Source organism: Typopeltis vanoorti, chromosome 13 (genome assembly GCF_054136105.1).
Source record: "Typopeltis vanoorti isolate ZY-2024b chromosome 13, IOZ_Tvanoo_1.0, whole genome shotgun sequence".
Classification (NCBI taxonomy): Eukaryota; Metazoa; Arthropoda; class Arachnida; order Uropygi; family Thelyphonidae; genus Typopeltis; species Typopeltis vanoorti.
In genome coordinates, this window is record NC_143561.1 from 42,460,847 (window position 1) to 42,479,327 (window position 18,481).

Here is an 18,481-nt window from a genome sequence, read left to right on the forward strand (position 1 = left end):
ATTCCATAATTTATAATGTTTTAACTGTTTTGAAAGGGAGTTATGAATCCAAATCATGACTCCTGCTTGTGCACTTTGGTCTCTGTCGACTCCACTGTATATCACATTAAAAGTTTCAGTTTTCATAGTTCCTTTTAATTTCTTTTTTGTTTCAGTGATTACTGCTATTTTAAAGTTTCTTTCATTTAATAACTGGTCTAATTCTATTTCTTTATATGCTATTCCTCTTACATTCCAGTTTGCTATGTGTATTATATTGTGTCATTTCCATTTTCGTTTTCCCTTTTCCATTCCAGGGTCGTTTCCCATAGATTCAATCCGATTATCTTTTTCTGTCAGCTTACAAGTAGTATTATGTTCTCCATGTCAGGGGACTAGCCTGACGATGGAATAGTTCAGTGGTAGGGCTGCTACCTTAAGGCTTATGAACTAGCCTTCTTCCGAATTTAAACCCATAGGAGGAATAGGGTATTTGGAGGGAAAAGAGTAGATTACAGAAGAAACATAGTAAGGTTTATAGAGAGGACATAGTTGTAAGACCAGAAATGAAAAGACCCCATGGCCCTCGAGTACTCTAATAGCATAAGGGTCATAAAGTAAGAAGAGTTGGCTGATAAGGCCTTATAGGAAAGATTAAAGTAAGTGGGTCTTCCTCAAAGTAGAAGAAGGAGAGAGTAGATCCAGCTAGGGGTCCATGGGAGTGCAGCTTCCCTTACAATCAAGATGATTGCCCCTTATGGCCCTGTTGGTCCACGAGTCCTTATTCAGTATATTCGGACCACCCCACCATATATATATATATATATACACACGCACGCACGCGCATGTATACACACACACATGGTGGGCTCCCCTATCCGCCACCCAGGGGACGCGCTCTCTAGGGGTTACAGGGTCCCCTGAGAGTTTAAACAGTCCAAAATATAATTTTTTTTTGACATCAGTTACTGTTAATGATTCATTTTCTAGTTTATCCAATATAAATTGAAAAGTGTGCTTAATGTAATATTTTTTGAAAGTATTAATGCCTTGATCTAGTGGCTGAATAATGCTTGTTGTATTAGGTGGAAAAAAAACACTACTTGCACATTTGGATGTTCTAAATGCGGATGACTTGGTGCATTGTCAACAATTAATAAAACTTTAAAATCGAGAGCTTTTTACTTGATATATGTTTCCACTTCTGATACAAATCAATTATTGAACCATTCAATAAATACAACAGTTGTTACCCAGGCCTTTGTATTCGCCATCCATACCGGCAGCTGTTTTTAGATCTTTGCCTTTTAGAGCACGTGGTCTTAGAGATCGATTTACTAAGAGGGGTTTCAACATTTGATCCCCTGATGCATTGCTACAAAGTAACAATGTTTCTTTTCGATCTTTGCTTGCTTTAAATCCACTTGCTTTTTTCTCAGACTTTGCAATGTAAGTTCGACTAGACATTTTCTTCCAAAACAATCCTGTTTTGTCAGCATTAAACACTTGATCGGGACAATATCCACCATCTTCAATAATTTTTGCTAACTTCTCTTGAAAATTTTTGGCTGCTGCTTCATCTGTTGCTGCAACCTTGCTGTAATCTTCACGTTATGAAGTGCATTCTGTTTTAAAAACCCGGTTAGTCATCCTTTGCTAGCCGAAAATTCTTTATCAGCCTGGGAAGCAGAAGTAGATGGCTCCGATTGCTTCTGTTCATAAAACTGAAGAGCTTTTTGTTTAATTAAATAACCACTTATAGGAATTCTCCTTTGAGGTAATTCTTCAATCCAAATTACAAGTGCTTGTTTCGTTTTTTCTAATAAAGCATCTCTTGAGTACGATAATAGTTTGGCACTTAGTTTTGCTCCAGAAATGACAGATTTTCTTATTGCAACTTCATTCTTTTTAATTGCTCTTATAGTAGATTTGCCTAAATTAAAATGTTTACCGATCGCCATAGATCCCTCTCCTTTTGCAAAGCAATCTAAAATTGCAGTTTTCATTTCCAGAGAAATTGCTTTTCTTTGGTGCTTTTTTTCCTCCATCGGGCCAAATTAAATCTTTAAAATAAAAATTAGCAAAATTTAGACTTATGATAATGAAAAGACAAGCACTTACATTCAGAATTAAACTTCACAGACACTCACTGCTTACTCGTTACTCATTTTAATGCCTGAATGTGCTGCAACACGCTGTTCATTATGTACAACAGGGAAAGCCAAATTTGCATGAAATATGCACCACATAACTTCAAAACTGCATAAAAAAAGATATGCATAAAAAGAGACCCGAGTGTAATTTGTTCTTTTTCTTTTAGGATATATAAGAAGACATGTCAGAGATTTTGAAGAAATTCGAAGACACAGAGGTGCAGGCTGTCTTCAGGTTTTTTCATGCTGCAAGAAAAATGTCCAACTGAGATTCACCAAACTGTGTGTGAGACTTTAGGGACTGTGTCCCAGCATATCCAACAGTTGCCAGATGGGGTTGCCAAGTTTAAAACTGGGAATCCTGAGACAACAGTTGCCAGATGGGGTTGCCAAGTTTAAAACTGGGAATCCTGAGACAACAGTTGCCCCCTCCAGGTCAGGAAGACCTTCCACAGCGATCACATCTGAAAACATCGATGCAGTGCATGCCATGATCCTTGATGGATGAATACCAACCAAAAGCATCTGGACATGCAGAAGCTCTCAGCCTTAGGATTTTTGTATAATTTTGAGAACTCAAGTGTAAATTTCTTGGCTCATATTGTGACTGTTCATGAAACCTGACTTCATTACTATGACCCAGAAACCAAACAAGTCAGTGGAATGGAGACACAAAGGTTCTCCACAGCTAAAGAAGTTTCAAAGCCCTAACCTCAGCAGGGAAGGCTCTTGCCTTTGTATTTAGGATATGGATGGTGTAATCCTTTCCAAGCACCTCAAAAAAAAGGTGATACTGTTACTGCAACAGTTTATTCAACAGCTTGGAAGGAATTGAAGGAGGTACACTGAAGGAAAAACTCCGCAGGAAACTGAGCAGAGATGTGTTGCTTTTTGCAGGAACGCACTGCTCATGAAACCCAACAGACAATACACAACTTGGACTTTCAATTTTCTGCTTCACCCACCATATTTGTGAGACCTGGTCCCATCAGACTATTTCCTATTCCCAAATTTAAAGAAACATTTGAGAGGAGCTAAATTTACCACAGATGATGAAATTATATCTGCAGCTGAGGACTACTTTGTGCAGCAAGGAAAATACTTTTTTTCTCAGAGGATTGCAAATGATGTGGCAGTGTTGTAACAAGTGTATAACATATCATGGTGAATATGTAGAATAATATGTAGGTTACATGGTTCTACCTCAATTTCTTCATGGTGATTATCATAACTTTTCAGCACACTCATAAAGGGGAAGTCCTGGCAAAGAAGAAATCATGTCACAAGTTCCTGGTAAGCATATAATTAATTATCCTCAAAGTGTGCAGAAGGAAATGTAAGAAAGCTAAGCTACCTGTAAAAGTAGAGAAACAAAAATCACGAGAAAATTTGGTAAGAATGTTTTAAGGTGAAAGTTTATTTAACTGTATTAATTTACAACACAGGATGTAAGAAAATAATTATTTATTTTAACTTATTTGCTAATATTTCATTAGCAAATTATTATATTTAGCATCTTCGGAGCACAAACAGTTTGTCACAGTACATGAAACTGCAACAGTTTAGTATAACAGTGGGGCTAGTTTTAAAAAAAAAAATTGTAATGGACAACACAAGGAACTAAAATCCTAATTAATGACATCTATTGAGAGAGAAAAAAAAAGAAAGAAAAAATACGCTTATCCATATAACTATTTCTTCTACAATAAATAAATACTCTTAAAATTGATAATTTGTGTGTATTTGCAGATGCATGCATGCATTCATTCGATAGTTTATTTGTTTTCCTTTTTTGATAATCTATATCATATTTTAGGGGAACACTTTCGTCTATTAGTTGGTAACTATATTAAAAAAGCTTTGCATAAAGGAGTCCCGCCTTTATTTGTAGATCTCAGGCCATTATATCAAGATCCTGAAAAGGTAAGGTCTGTTGTCATTATGATTTGATATTCTTTATTTAAAAATATCTGAAAAGACAAAATTTGAATAAACATTCTAAACATGTATTGTATCTTATTCAGTCATTTTATTGACAGATAATTTCATAACTACTTATATTTTAATATATGCATTCAAAACTGTGGATGATATTTTTTAATTATAATAAATTTCATGAAAAGCCAAATTTGAACTTTGCATTTGATGTAATATTTTTTAAATTATAAATGATTTCTTCAACTAGATAATTAAATATAATGGTTATTTTATGTCTTTATTATTACCTGATAGTAGAAGAGTATGGTTGCCGAGTTATCAGTAATGACTGAAACTTTTTGTCCATGGGTAACAATTACTTTATCCATCTCGTTTATTCTTGAATGTACAAATTCTCTTATTTGATAGATTTTATGAAAATTAAGTTCTTATATGTGATAATACTGATCATTTTGATATTGTAAAATTATTACAATATTCTTACTATTGTAAAATTGACATGATATTCTTACATAAAAATGTACTCAAGTTCACATAGAGTGAACATGCATGCATGTACACAAACACACACACAAAATTCTTATCGATTATGTATTGTTGATAATGATGCTTCAGACTTATCTAAGATACTAAATTATAGGGGAATTTGAAATAGGAATTGAGCACCCCACTCCTGATGTTGAGAAAAATAAGAATGATATCTCAGGAAAAAAAATATATATATATATTATTATTATTATTATTATTATTATTATTATTGATTCCTGTGATACCCCAGCAGTAGTTGTTGCAAGGAATGGGGCTGAAGATCCATCACAAGTAACATGGAACTCAACAGAAAACTGGTTTCTTATCAATCCCACAAATGGTGGGAAACCTATAACACAGATGGTGCTTCTGAGTAAAGTCAGGGTTAGATAATCTGGAAACCTTGCTCTAGAGTCTAAACATTGAATTTTTTCAAACTTCATCAGTATTCCAGTAAACTGAACAACGGTCTCACAACCATAGTTTCATCTACCAGAATTTTACAGATATCCATGCCTTGCTGGGATTTGAACCCATGGCCTGTAATTGAAGATTGGTAATACTATCCACGTGGACACTTGGCACAGCATTGGTGGTTTCTTAAATAGGTCAAATTAAATGCCTTAGAGATATCAGAATCAATCACTTGAGATCTCCAAACTTTCTCTGTCATTTCTGTTATTATCAATAAAACAAAAGACAGAATCTTGTTCATTCACCTAGTTTCTTGTACATGCTTTGGTATATTTATTCTGGAATTTACTGAAGGATGGTGACATAAAAGCTAATAAACATAAAAGAAGGCTTAAAAATTATTATGTTAACAGACTGAATGCTGAAAAATAGCATGCATGTTTCATTGTTGATTACAAATAGATATTTTATGAGGGGTGATCGTAATTGGCCGAAGATGAACCTCGATTATTGCACTGAATTGGATACTGGATCATTTCTGCAGCTTCTTTAAATTTGCAAATGTAACCATATTGATCTCAGTCTATACCATTTCATTTTTGTTAGTTGCAAGATTACTTGACATTTTTCCTTTGTTATACAAACAGCTAGTTCTGACTTATGAGTCTATCCTGTGCTACATAACATATAACAAATACTACAGGAGTGGAAAATAGTATATATTCAGAGTGTCTTCAGTGTTGGGTGAGGTTGGTTATGTGATATTATGAATGATGTTTCTTTCAGAACTTTGTTTAATAACTCCCACCAATGAAAGGTTGATAGACCTATATAGTATTGTGGGTGAGCTAAGGGTTCATTTTTTTTTTTTTAATTATTATTATTTTTTACATTATCCAGAAATCCTGCTCTAGATACCAGTGGTAGATCCTTTCAAGCCTTCAGTAAGTGTGACAGTGGTCTCATCATACTGTTAAAATGAAATTCACCTCCCACCTACAGATATTTTCAAACATGATGGGATGTGAACCTGCAATCTGTTGATTGGACCCCTGAAAAAATATCCTCAGTCCTAAAATTATCAAAGCAGCCTCATCCATCCTGCAGAAACCATGCATGTAAAAAATTTTGTTACATTTGTTACCTGTGGTATTTGTTATGTAAGCCAGACAAGCCAACTGGGAGAAATTATGAATTGCATATTTAAAAGACATTCCACCAAACGAACATACAACTCAAGACTAACCTTTCACACAACAAAGGGAAATCATGAAATAGTCTGGCAGCTAAAAAAATCCCACACATCAAATTCTTTGGTTATATCCACAAGCCTAAAGGTGCCCAACACTAGTAGATTTTGTTGCAACATTATTGCAACAAAAATCAAAGTCTGATCCTCATAAAAGATCTTAATTTCACATAGTTAGGTTTTGATGGAATATCTATTAAATCACCAATGAGCATGCAATATAGGCAATAATAGTGTTTATTACTTTTTTCAACCTTACATTCTATTAACATTTTTCAGTGTAAGCTTTTTAAAAGCCTGCTTTTATGTTTATTAGCTTTTTGAGTCCACAGCTTTCAATACATTGCTGAAGAAATGCACCAAGCTGTAGAGAAACTAGATTCTTTTTTGTGGTGTTATTAATATAAATGAACAACAACCAAAAGTCTGCATTTTCCACCATTTGTCTATCGGGAAATGATATAAGCAAGAAAAATCTGGTAATTATCACCAGCATCTGCAGAGTCCATACTAATACTCATTTGCAAGTTGAGAAGTTGACAGTGGAATTGAAGTGAGAAAACAGTGGGATGTGAACATGGTGGTAAAGGATTTGTCAGCATAAAAACCTTGAAAATACTCTAAGAAATCAAAACCATATTTTTTTTTTTTTTTTTTTTTTTTTGTCAGATTGTCATGAACATCCACTTAATGTTCTTGATCACTTGGTTATGCAAATGCTTGGATCTGAAAACTGGAAACAATAATCCAGCCAAGGAAATTAAACATGGAAATCCTCAAAATCATTCCATTTGATGTTCTTATAATGCCAGACAACATATGGATAGAGGTAGCTGCATACATATATTGTGTTCTTCTCTACTGGAGAAGAACTTAGTGTACTTAGAGAGAACATTGGTAAGGAAGAAGTGAAGAATGTTGGAAATGTACATAGCATTGTGTATGCATAGTTACTTTTCCCATACTTACTGTAGGAGTAAGTATGGGAAATTTGCATGAAGTCGTTAATGATGGCAAATGCCTCAGCACCTACAGCTAGATCATTACAATTGGCAAAGGAAAGTTAGTTGGAATTGTGTGCATTAAAATCTCCAAGGAAAATGACTTTGCTGGAAAGTTAGATTGGTGAAAATCGATATTTAAAGAAATGCAGTCAAGTCAAGAGAGTGATAGTATAGTAAATGATTTTGATAGAATGAGACAAAAGAGTTTTCCAAAAAAAATCAAAAATATTAGAAACTCTGTAACTTGGTATATCAGAGCAAATATATTGCTCAGATAAATGAAAGATATCAAGAGTGTATAATTGGGAAAACTGTGATTAACAGTGGAATGTGCAATAGTAAAAATTGTGAAGTAGCAATGGAAGAAGCCAAAAGTTGACTTTTTTCTTTAAAAAAAAATTGGAGTTCTTTTGAATATCACAATTTAGACACTCCCAGACATAGTAGAATAGTGCCATTGAGATTACCCACTAGCTGACCTGCATGCCTTTAAAGGAGTTCTTAAGTTTGGGCAGAATAATCGTTTTACCTGATTTTGTTATTAAATTTTAAATGAAACATAAAATTCCAGGGGGGAATTATCATTTTGAAATTGTTTGGCCAGTAAAAATGGTACACCATACAAAGGAGGGGGGTTGGAAATCACATAGCAGTCTCTTATAACTGTTTACATACAATACAGTACAGTTTGACATGGTTTAAAGTTGAATTTTTAATTGTCAATATTTATGTTATTTTCACAATAGAGATAAAAAATCTTCCATTAGTAATACCTTAGAAGGAAAGCTGATGTGATGATACAATGGATAGTAAATTTTTGGAGCACCTTTGCCATAGTGATCTGAAGCAACATCTATGTGAATGACCAAAAGGGATAGGAAACACCACTACATAGCAAAATCAAAGGTGTGTTGGTGTTGGACTGTGATTATTAGAATGGATGAACTATGATTGAAAGGTGGAATTTCAAAAAAAATGCTAACCTCAAAGGTATAAGAATAATGACACTAATGCCAAATAGATAGCACTGAAATACAACTTATGTAATTTAATATTTTAGTTTATCCTTAAGAATAAGTTTCATAATAAACCTTGAATCAGCTAAATTAATAATCAAGTTCTTAAAGAAATATGCTCTGTGAAATAGCTGTGAAAAAAGTATCAGTCTGATAAATCACTTATAAGCATTATAAATATAATCAGCACCTAACATTAACCAACTTGTTATTAAAGATTGCTTTATTAAATATATCTATAAAAGTTTTTTGGGATTAATCTTTAATTCAACAACCTTTTATACATATGTAAAAAGACCCAAGTATTATGGGAACAAATTAAACATAACCAGTTCCTCTAGAAAAATTTTGAATGATCTAACTGTGCTTGCAGAAGAATTTAATAAATATTTTGCAAGCATATATGTGAACATGAGCAGTTACTAGAGAAAATACACAAGAGATAAGATTTACCAAATAACATAATGCAGGCAGAGGGAATTATTGATATTTTGGATCATTTGATAAGATTGAAAGTAAGGATGATATATTTCCTTTGCTGTTAAAAAGATGTGTGTCAGAGTTAATTTATCCACTTTTGATCATTTTCAATGAATCACTGAGATTGAGAATAGTGCTTTCTGATTGGAAGTTTGCAAAAATTATTCCAGTTCACTTCATTTGTGCCTCATGGAAGAAGATTGCCATAGCATGTTTCTTAAAAATATAAGTTATTTTGGTTTTACTGTATTCCCACAGCTGCGAGACCCTTCGACACATCTGCGCATATCAAAAGAAGGAGAATCCATTCCGATAATAGGGTAATCAATCCGTCTTGTGGGATGAGGCTGTTTATTATTACATGTCGGAAAATTAACTTTTCTTTTATGAACATTGTAGTTTTTAAAGTGGTAACTATTTTGCTTGTATAACACTTGGAAAATTTTACGTATAAAGCACGTGATTTCGCATGTTGGTGACCAATTCATACATCCTTTATTTCTTTTTTTCCTTCAGCATGAATTGACTCTTCTTGGCAGGTTGCCAGACTAGGATCTTGGATGTGTGGTCGGACAGTTATTAGTGGTGTACTTTATTGTGTAATTTTTAGTTAATTTGGTTTATTCATCATTATTGTTATATGTCTAAGGCATGTTTCAGTTTATCTGCAACCAAGTTATTGAAACTTCTGCGAGTCCATTGTACATATGCTTTTGATGTTTTCTATCCAATTCTTTCTTGGTCTTCCCAGCAATACCTTTAACTTTCTATTTTCCATTTTGGAGAATGTAGAAAGATTTTGCAATAAGCATTCTTTACACATGCTTATATGCTATAACTGTTTTTCTTTGATTGTTGCTGTTACAGGAATGTGTAATTAAGTGTAATGCTCTGATCTCCTAATTGGTTTTCATTTCAGCCCATGTTTTATTTATTTTCCTAAAACACTTGTTTTCAAAGCCTATCAGTCTTTGTTCTTTCTTTTGTTTATAACCTATAGCTCTCTACCGTAAAGAACTGTGGAGGAGTACCACTCAGATGTATATTTTGATTTTAAGTTTGATCATAGTTGACTACCTTAGATTTATTCTGTGTTTAATAATTTCTTCATAATTTAACTTGTCTGCTATTAAAATGCCTAAGTAATTAAATTTTTAACCTGTTTCAGTTCATTTCCTTCAGTCATGCAATTTTTAAGTTTTCCTTATTGTCTGTAAAGAATACTGTATCATCTGCATATTTTATATGATGCAATTTTTGTCAGTTTGCAGATGTGTCCCATATTTCTTAGTATGGACTCTTTTACCAGTTCCTCCAGGCACAAATTAAACATATATGGTGAGAGCAACATCCCTGCACGACCACTCTCTTGGGTGGTATTTTTTATAATATTCCAGTATGACTGAGTATTTTTTCCTCTTTTATTTTTTGTTTTAAAATTGCAAACAATTTATTTCTGTTTTGGGAGTCAAATGCTGCTTAAATTCTATAAAGCAGCAATAAATTTTTTTTTTCTTTTACATCGATTCAGATAATTGGATTTTGTTTATATTGCATCTGTTGTGGATCTTATCCTGTATGTTTTTTATGTGGCTCTCATCCACAAAAGGTTTAGGTCGAGATATAGTGCATTTGTACTGTGAGTGGGCTAAGAATTTTTTCTGTTTTTTTTTTTATTATTATTATTATTAATTATATATGTATCAGGTCATCCCAGAAGTAATGCCGTTTTTAGCATTAAGTTTTAAAAGGATATAAAAGATAAATCACTTGCTAATTTAATCAAGTATATATTCTCAATTTGAATCAGTAATGCTCTTCCAACATTATGAAAGCTTCATAATGCCATTTCTATAGAATTCAAGAGGTTTGGTGGCAAAGAAGTTGCTTAGGCTCAATTTCAGTCCTCTAATGTATTGTATTGTTTTTCATTAATGAAATGTTGCATACTTCGAAATAAGTGGTAATCTGAAGGTGCAAGATCAGGAGAATATGAAGGATATGGAAGCTTTTCCCAGTTGAGTTCCTCAGTCTTGGTACAAGTGATAGGGCATGCGTTATCATGGTAAAAAACAGCACCCTTTCGATTGACCAGAGAACATCTCTTTTCTTTCAGTTTTTCATTCAGTCGATTGAATTGTTCACAGTATGCTTCAGCTGTGATTGTTTGGTTTTGTGGCAAGAATTCAAAGTGTGTTACCAGCCATATCCCCAAACGTTTAACAAACCTTCTGAGGGTGAAGGTCTTGTTTTGGCTGAAGTTTAACCTGTTCGTTCCCCTGAATGAACCCTCACTACCTCCGAAACTTAACATTCTTCTAAAGTATCCATTTTTCAAGTTCCTCAAATCTTGTAATCACTGGTGACTACACGACTCAAAAACAGAGATCGAATCTCTTGACAATGAAGAGAAGTGCAGATGTTGACGTGCTCTCTTCGATTGTTGTTCTTCACTTCGTAAGGAACCCGCTTGCTGAGCTTAGACACTATTCCAAGTTCTTGCAAATGGCGATTGATGGTCGATGATGATGAATTATGATCTTTTGCTAAATCTTCAACAGCTGCATTGGCATTTCTCGCAATAATGATTTCCAGCATATCATTATCGAGAGAGACAAGATGCACAGAGTGAAGAAGACTTTTAAACTAAAGTCCCCTTGTCGAAATTTTTAGAACCATTGCTGGCACATTCAAAACATTCACCATACACTTCTTGCACCTTTTTTACGGCAACATTGTTGCCTTTTTTGAACTCTTAAAGCATGATGTGCTTATTGTGCTCTTCAGTGACCTCCATAGTAATAAAGGATTATATAAACAATAACTTACGATGTTCTTGCAAGGTGGAATTCCTTAGAATGAGGCTGCCTGAGCTTAGCAATACTTATAAAGCTTTAAAAATTCATGTTCAGACAAGCTGAGACAGGTTTGAACAAGTGCAGTATAAAAAAACGACATTACTTTTGAGATGACCTGATATAGTTGTATTTTTATTTATTTTTAACATAGTCTGGAAACTGCTCTAGAGACCAAACATGGACTTTTTTTTTTTTTTTTTGGCGAACTTCAGGCTTTCAATGAGCAGGATAGGAGTCTCACACCTGATGATGAAATTCATCTCTAACTTAAAGTCAATCACAAATATCCATGCCCATGGCGAGAATCAAACCTGCAGCCTGTTGGTTTTAGAGTGGATGCATTACCACTCAGCCACCAACCAGACTGCAAATTCTGCTTTGTATAATTCTTATAAATAATTTATATGTATGGCTTAATAAAGTTATTGGTTCATAGTTTTGCATTAATGGCATCTAAGCAACCCAATACATCGACAAGCAAAACCTTATTGATCTAGTGAGTTTAATACGAGAGATTTTTTGTGAGATACTGTGTGTGTGTGTGTGTGTGTGTGTGTGTGTGTGTGTGTGTGTGTGTGTGTGTGTGTGTGTGTGTGTGTGTGTGAGTGAGTGAGAGAGAGAGAGAGAGAGAGAGAGAGAGAGAGAGAGAGAGAGAGAGAAAATGGTAGGGAGAGCATGTCAAGAGGAAGTTAATTGTGTGTGGTAATTGTTTGCCAAAAAAGGTCACAAAAATGCAAGTATCACAGAGAACAAAGAGAGGAATACAGAATTAAGTGGAGCTGAATTAACTATGAATGATGAAGTGTGAGTCAGAAGAATATAACAATAAAGTAATTCAAGATGAGGAGAATAACAAGGTGGTATTAATGATTAAAAAAGCACACTTATTCATAGTCATTCAAAAGACAAGAGCATGAGGTGGAGCATTTTTACAAGCATCGGCAAGTGGTACAATAAAGAAGATTGAAGAGAAGAGAGAGAAAAGTAAGGAGAGTATTAGCAAAGGGTGAAAAAAAAGCAGTGTTAAAGAATCTATCATGGTAACTTCACAATTAGGAATATGCTTCATGGGTATATGACAAGATAATGCTTTCCCTGGTGCATAGTTTAAATTATTAGTGATGTCATCAGATTTCAGAAAGATAAAGTAGAAATTAATAATTTTAGCCAATATGAATAATTTAAAAGTTGAAGAGTATATGAAAGAATGAGAGAATAAAGTTTTGTGTGAATTTAGAATAATGGCCATGATTGCAATTGAGTCAATGAAAGGGTTTTGTAAATGCTAAAAGTGTTTGGAGAATTGATGGATGGGACTTCTATATGACTGATAGATTACACTTGAAAGGATTTCAAGTCAGGTGTGGAGAAAATTTTGTTCAGTGAGAGAATGGATGTGGATCATTCCAAGCCATATCATAAGGAAGGTTGTGAAGCTACGTAATTTGTGATTTTTATGAAAGTGAGTTATCTTCTAAGCCTGTCCTTTAGTTTTCCTGGCATCCTATTAATTTTTGTGGTCCTTTTTATTCTGCAGATCCACAAAAATTTTTCACAATTTTGCAGGATTTTAAAATTAATTACAGCTTATTTTCAAATTCTTTTTTTTTTTTTTTTTTACTGGCATTTTAATGTTTAAGATATGTACTTTTTGATTTCTTATTTACATTTTTTAAAGTGGTAGCCACCAACTCTAAGCTGTTCTAAGCCCCCCATCCCCTCCAAACTCCAATGCGCATCATACAAGTCTCAGGTTGAATCCAGTAGTGTGTGTGTGTGTGTGTGTGTGTGTGTGTGTGTGTGTGTGTGTGTGTGTGTGTGTGTGTGTGTGTGTTTCATTTATACATGTAGTGGAATATGTTTGCCTAAAATCATCTTGCTTGAAGCAAGACAATTGCCTTAAAGTCTGCAAAAAAACTAAAACAGCTGACTTGAAGCTCAAAAATGTTATGTGGGTAACCAAATAAAATTTTGAATCTCTCTCTCTCTCACACACACACACACACATACACACACAGAGAGAGATAGGTAGCTATAAAGCAAAATTGGTCCCATTCTGTTGTTTTCATCCCTTCAGTGAAGATAACCTTTTAAAAAAATTAAGAAAATTGCATTTGTTGTATTCTGTTTGAAGAGGAAAATTGCATTTTCATCTTTCAGTATATTATATCCCATTTAAACACATACTTTTTAGGACATGAGTAAAGCGAAGTCAGTAAATTGCATTTCAAGCTTATGCATGTCACCAGTAATAATGTAAAATCAGAATAAAACATTGAAAATAATACAATTTTTTACTTTTATACTAGTGACTTAGCTATGGAGGCAATGTAATTTCATATTAGTAGAGTTTGAAAAGAACAGATGTCCTGGAGTTTGAAATGCTTATAAAATTTTCTGTCTTAACCAATTTTACTTAATTACATAATAAAAATAACTGGTAGTCATCACTTAAATATAATTTATTTTTCCAAAGGATATGATCTTGGTTTTGCTTGTTACAATCATAAACACAGCAAACCTTTGATGCTTGGGTAACTACAACGTCAAATCTCTCATGAGCATAATAAAGAGCAACATTTTCCTCATCATTTGGGACATAGCTGTGGTACATTCTTCTGTTTCTCTATTTTGATGTTGTTTTTTATTTAAGTCTTTCTTTAAATAGCTTGCTGTTGTTCATGTTCATTGTCTTCACTGGATACAAAAAATAATTTTCATAGGCAATGTTGGTTGAACATTGCCTATGAAAATTAGGCAATGTTCAACCAATTTTTCATAGGCAAAATTGGTTGAACATTACCTTTGCTGGAACATGATGTTCCAGAAAAGGCAAGCTTGCAAAGGACTACTGAAAACCACATATTGTCACCTTGCAGCTACAATATGTGTGGTTTTCAGTAGGCCTTTGCAAGGTTGCCTTCATGATCAGCCTTTTAATGGTGTTCTCAGTACCATCACATTGCACTAGGCGAAACCATTACATGAGAAGGAACACTTTTTTCCCATGTTACGTGTGCTCTTGCAATATGACATAGCAAAAATGTGCCGCTCCACAAATAACCAAATTTAACAATATTAACATTTTTAAAGCATTCATTCAGTTATTTCTTACTCCTCCATATCTGCTGTCACATAGCAACACCACTCATGAATCCCCCCCCCCCATTGTCTTGATAGGTGGATGTACCAAATACACTGGAAGATGCAGGTTGGGGGGGGGGCTTTCTTCATTTTCAAAAGGATGAAAAATAATAGAATGGGACCAGTTTTGCTTTATAGCCACCAATCAAGAGTATCTCTCTCACACACACACCAAATTAAAAAATTCAAATTTTTATGTTTCCCCATATAACTTTTTCATCTTCAGTGGCAGCTCTTTTTAATTTTTTTGCAAATTTTGGGGCAGTTCTCTTATAGAAGAAATGCTTCAAACAAGGTAATTTTGGTTATTCCACTGCATGTTGTGGATTCTGCCTGGAAACTTCAGGATATAGTACAAAATGGGGGAAAGGAGCACTCATAGTACCTAAAGCAGGTTGCCACCATCTTGAAAACAAAATTAGTTGTCTGAAAATGCAAATAATAAATCAAAAAGTAAATAGCATGCCATCATAATGGCATTAAAAAATCAGAAATCGAACAACCTGGAAATAAGCTGTGATTCATTTTAAGACTTCTGAAATTGTAAAAATTCTGTGGATCTACCAAATAAAAATGTCCATCATAATTAACAGAAACCCAGGAATAATGTTTTAAAAAAATTCTTCCATCTAAAGGATAGGATTAAATAACTCATCTTTATCAAAATACAAAATTTATGCAGCTTCAGATTATTTGATTATTTCATATGGAATGACTTGTACAAAATCAGAGAAACTAAATTTATTAGGAAGAATGCATGCGAGTATGTGTGCAGTCTCTGGAAAGGTATTAGATTAAGAAATATAGAATCCTGCTTGTAGTTTCTATGTTCTCAGATCTGAATGAGGTTCTCATTAAATGATTCATGGGTACCTATGAGCCCATGGTGATATTGCAAAGCATGTGTACTAATGCCAGAAGAATCAAAAATGAGGGTGGGGAATTTTGGAACATTGGTTAGTTTGACTTGTCCAAAAAATTATAGCATTAGTAATGCTTGGTTTGCAGAATTCCTAAACTAAATGGAATAACTTGTAATTCCAAGCAGTAAAAAGACCAAAACTAAGCAAAAAGACCTAGATCAAACTCCATTCTGATAGAACAAGTATAGAATAAATAAAACAGCAATCCCAATGGCAAACAAAAGAAAGAATAATTATGAGAGGATAACTTTAATAGTAAGGAAATTACAGAAGAAACAATTAACAAGCAGTCACTTTGTTGGTGATATCATCCAATTGGAGATAATACAGTGACTGGTGTCATTAAGGGTCAGCATTCGAATAGAGGTTGATGAACTGGAGATATTTATGATATTAAGAAATCTCAATGTGAATAGTGCAATGCAATTGGAAAAGATAGCCTGTGTTTTTACCAAAAAATGAAAGAGAAATGGTAGTGCCCCTAACTAGGCTTCTTAATTTAAATAAAAACTGGAAAGGATCAAAGGAATGGAAATGGGGCAAGATAGTCTGTAAAGCTCCAAGAAAGAGGCAGATCAATTTGTATCGCAGGAGTGGTTGCTAATGTTTCGGAAAAGTTGGTTAAAGGCTCTCATTAAATGATTGATTTGACTTGATTAAATGATTAACAGAAATGAATGAATAGAATATGATACTCTTTGGTATGACTTTTCAAAGAGATGGTCTGTTTTAATAATTGACACATTTCTACAATGAAGTAACAGATAAGTTAGATAAAGGAAACTACACCATGATGCTGGATTTTGCATAGAACTATAGGTTAGAGTAAATGGGAATGGACACAAAGCTAGTGACATGGATAGATGTTTGAGAACAATGTATACTAATGTTGAATCGAAGATAAACCAAGTATAGTTCACTGTGACAACGTTGTACCACAGGACACTATACTTGAGTACTGATCAGTTTGTATATTAACGGTATTTGTGAATTGTGAAATACGGGTAGTCCTCGACTTACGACGGGGTTATGTTCCAACGTCTCCGTCGTAAGTCGAGGACTTTTGTTAATTCTTGATTTGTTTGATTTCTGTTATAATATTTTCATAAATTAGGTTTTTATTTAACTTAAAATGGTTAAAATGTATAAACTTGCATGAACATTTATAAATTATGTATTAGCACATATACATAAATAAAAAACTTAAGAAAGAAAAATTTAAGAAAAAATACATAAACACATATCAAAATTCACCATTTTTGATATGTGTTTATTTCAGATTTTTTTTTTTCAGATTTTTCTTGACAATTTTGGCAGTTTGAAAATCGGGACTAGCAGCTTCTCCCGTTATTCATATGTTATGTAAGTTAAATCGGCTTTTGAATCGATAAAACCAACCTTTGCTAGCGTTAAATGTATGCTCGCCATATTTATCTTCTTCTTGTTTCCTGAAATTGTCAATTAGGCTGCGTGCTTTTGTTTGAATCATATACAAACGGAGAGGAATATTTTTGTTGATTTGATCATCTATCTCACCTTCTCGTGGTGCACCCTGTTGGGTATCTACCAGGATACTGAACAAACGAGGATGGGCTGGCAATTTGGGATTTAGCCGACCAAATTGTATTCTTATTGGTTAAACCAAAATAAAAAATGATGGTACGACATGACAAAATTTCATGCTAGCTGGGGCGTCGCCCGGTTAAATAAGGCCCCCGTTGTTTTTGCCAGGGAACCAGGGCGAACAGCAAAATGTCAGCTACTGGAACAAATCTGAAAACAAACCCCAACTCAACATCACCTGGGTTAAAGATCGGTACTTTCAACATAAAAAGCCTGAATGGCAAAAAAATGGAGCTAGCTGAAGAATTAGATAAGTACCAGATCGACATAATAGGGGTGACTGAAACTAAAAAGACAAAAACTGGTGAGATCTTTCTGAGCAATAAATACAAAATGTTATATTCAGGCAATGACAATCAAAGAAAAGAAGGAGTAGCCATAGTATTCAACACAAAATACGAGGCTAATCTTCTTGAAAGGCAGGTAATATCAAGTAGAACGATGAGGGCAAATATCAGAATGGATAACTGGACAATGAGACTTATTTGTGCCTATGGTCCCACAGAAGGTTCTACTAAGGAAGAAGTGGAGGAATTTTTTGACGCTTTAGAAAAAGCAACTGACACAATGAAAAAGGAAAAGTTGGTCCTTCTTGGGGATCTAAATAGCAGAGTAGGAAATGATTATGAGACATACAAAAATATTTTGGGAAAATTTGGAGAAAAGAGCAAAGCTAATAATAATGGCAAATATCTGTTGGGTTTCTGCTCAGGACATGGACTGGTTATTACTAGCACCATGTTCCAACATAAAATTGTTCACAAATTCACATGGAGAGAAGAGGCAAGGAATAAGAAAAGTCTCATTGACCATGTTATTGTTGATAGTGATGTTTTCTCCCTGATGCAGGACACTAGAGTGTACAGAGGATTTGAAATTGTAAGTGATCACTATTTAGTCTTGAGCAGGATAAAATTGAATTTCATATTGAAAAGAATAACATGTAAGAAAGTTCTAAAGTGAATAAAAGTTGAGCAGCTCTCAGATGTGAATTGTAGACTAAAATACAGAAAGATTATTGAAGAAAAAATGAAAGAGTTTGAGAACAGGAATCAAACCTTGGAGATTCAGTGGCAAACTCTGAAGGAAACATTGATTAATTCTGCCAGAGAGGCATGTGGTGAGGTTGTCTGCAAGGATAAAAAAATCAGAACTCCCTGGTGGACACAGGA

The 18,481-nt window shown here is 34.0% G+C and overlaps 1 protein-coding gene across 1 annotated transcript in view; it reads left to right on the forward strand.

Annotated features, from left to right (window-relative positions):
• Naa15-16 (N-alpha-acetyltransferase 15/16) overlaps positions 1 to 18,481 on the forward strand; it is a 396,961-nt gene that overhangs the window by 127,198 nt on the left and 251,282 nt on the right. The window contains exon 10 of the mRNA XM_090403132.1: positions 3,949 to 4,055. Within this exon, the coding sequence (XP_090259258.1) occupies positions 3,949 to 4,055 (107 nt within the window). The remainder of the gene's footprint in view (positions 1 to 3,948; positions 4,056 to 18,481) is intronic.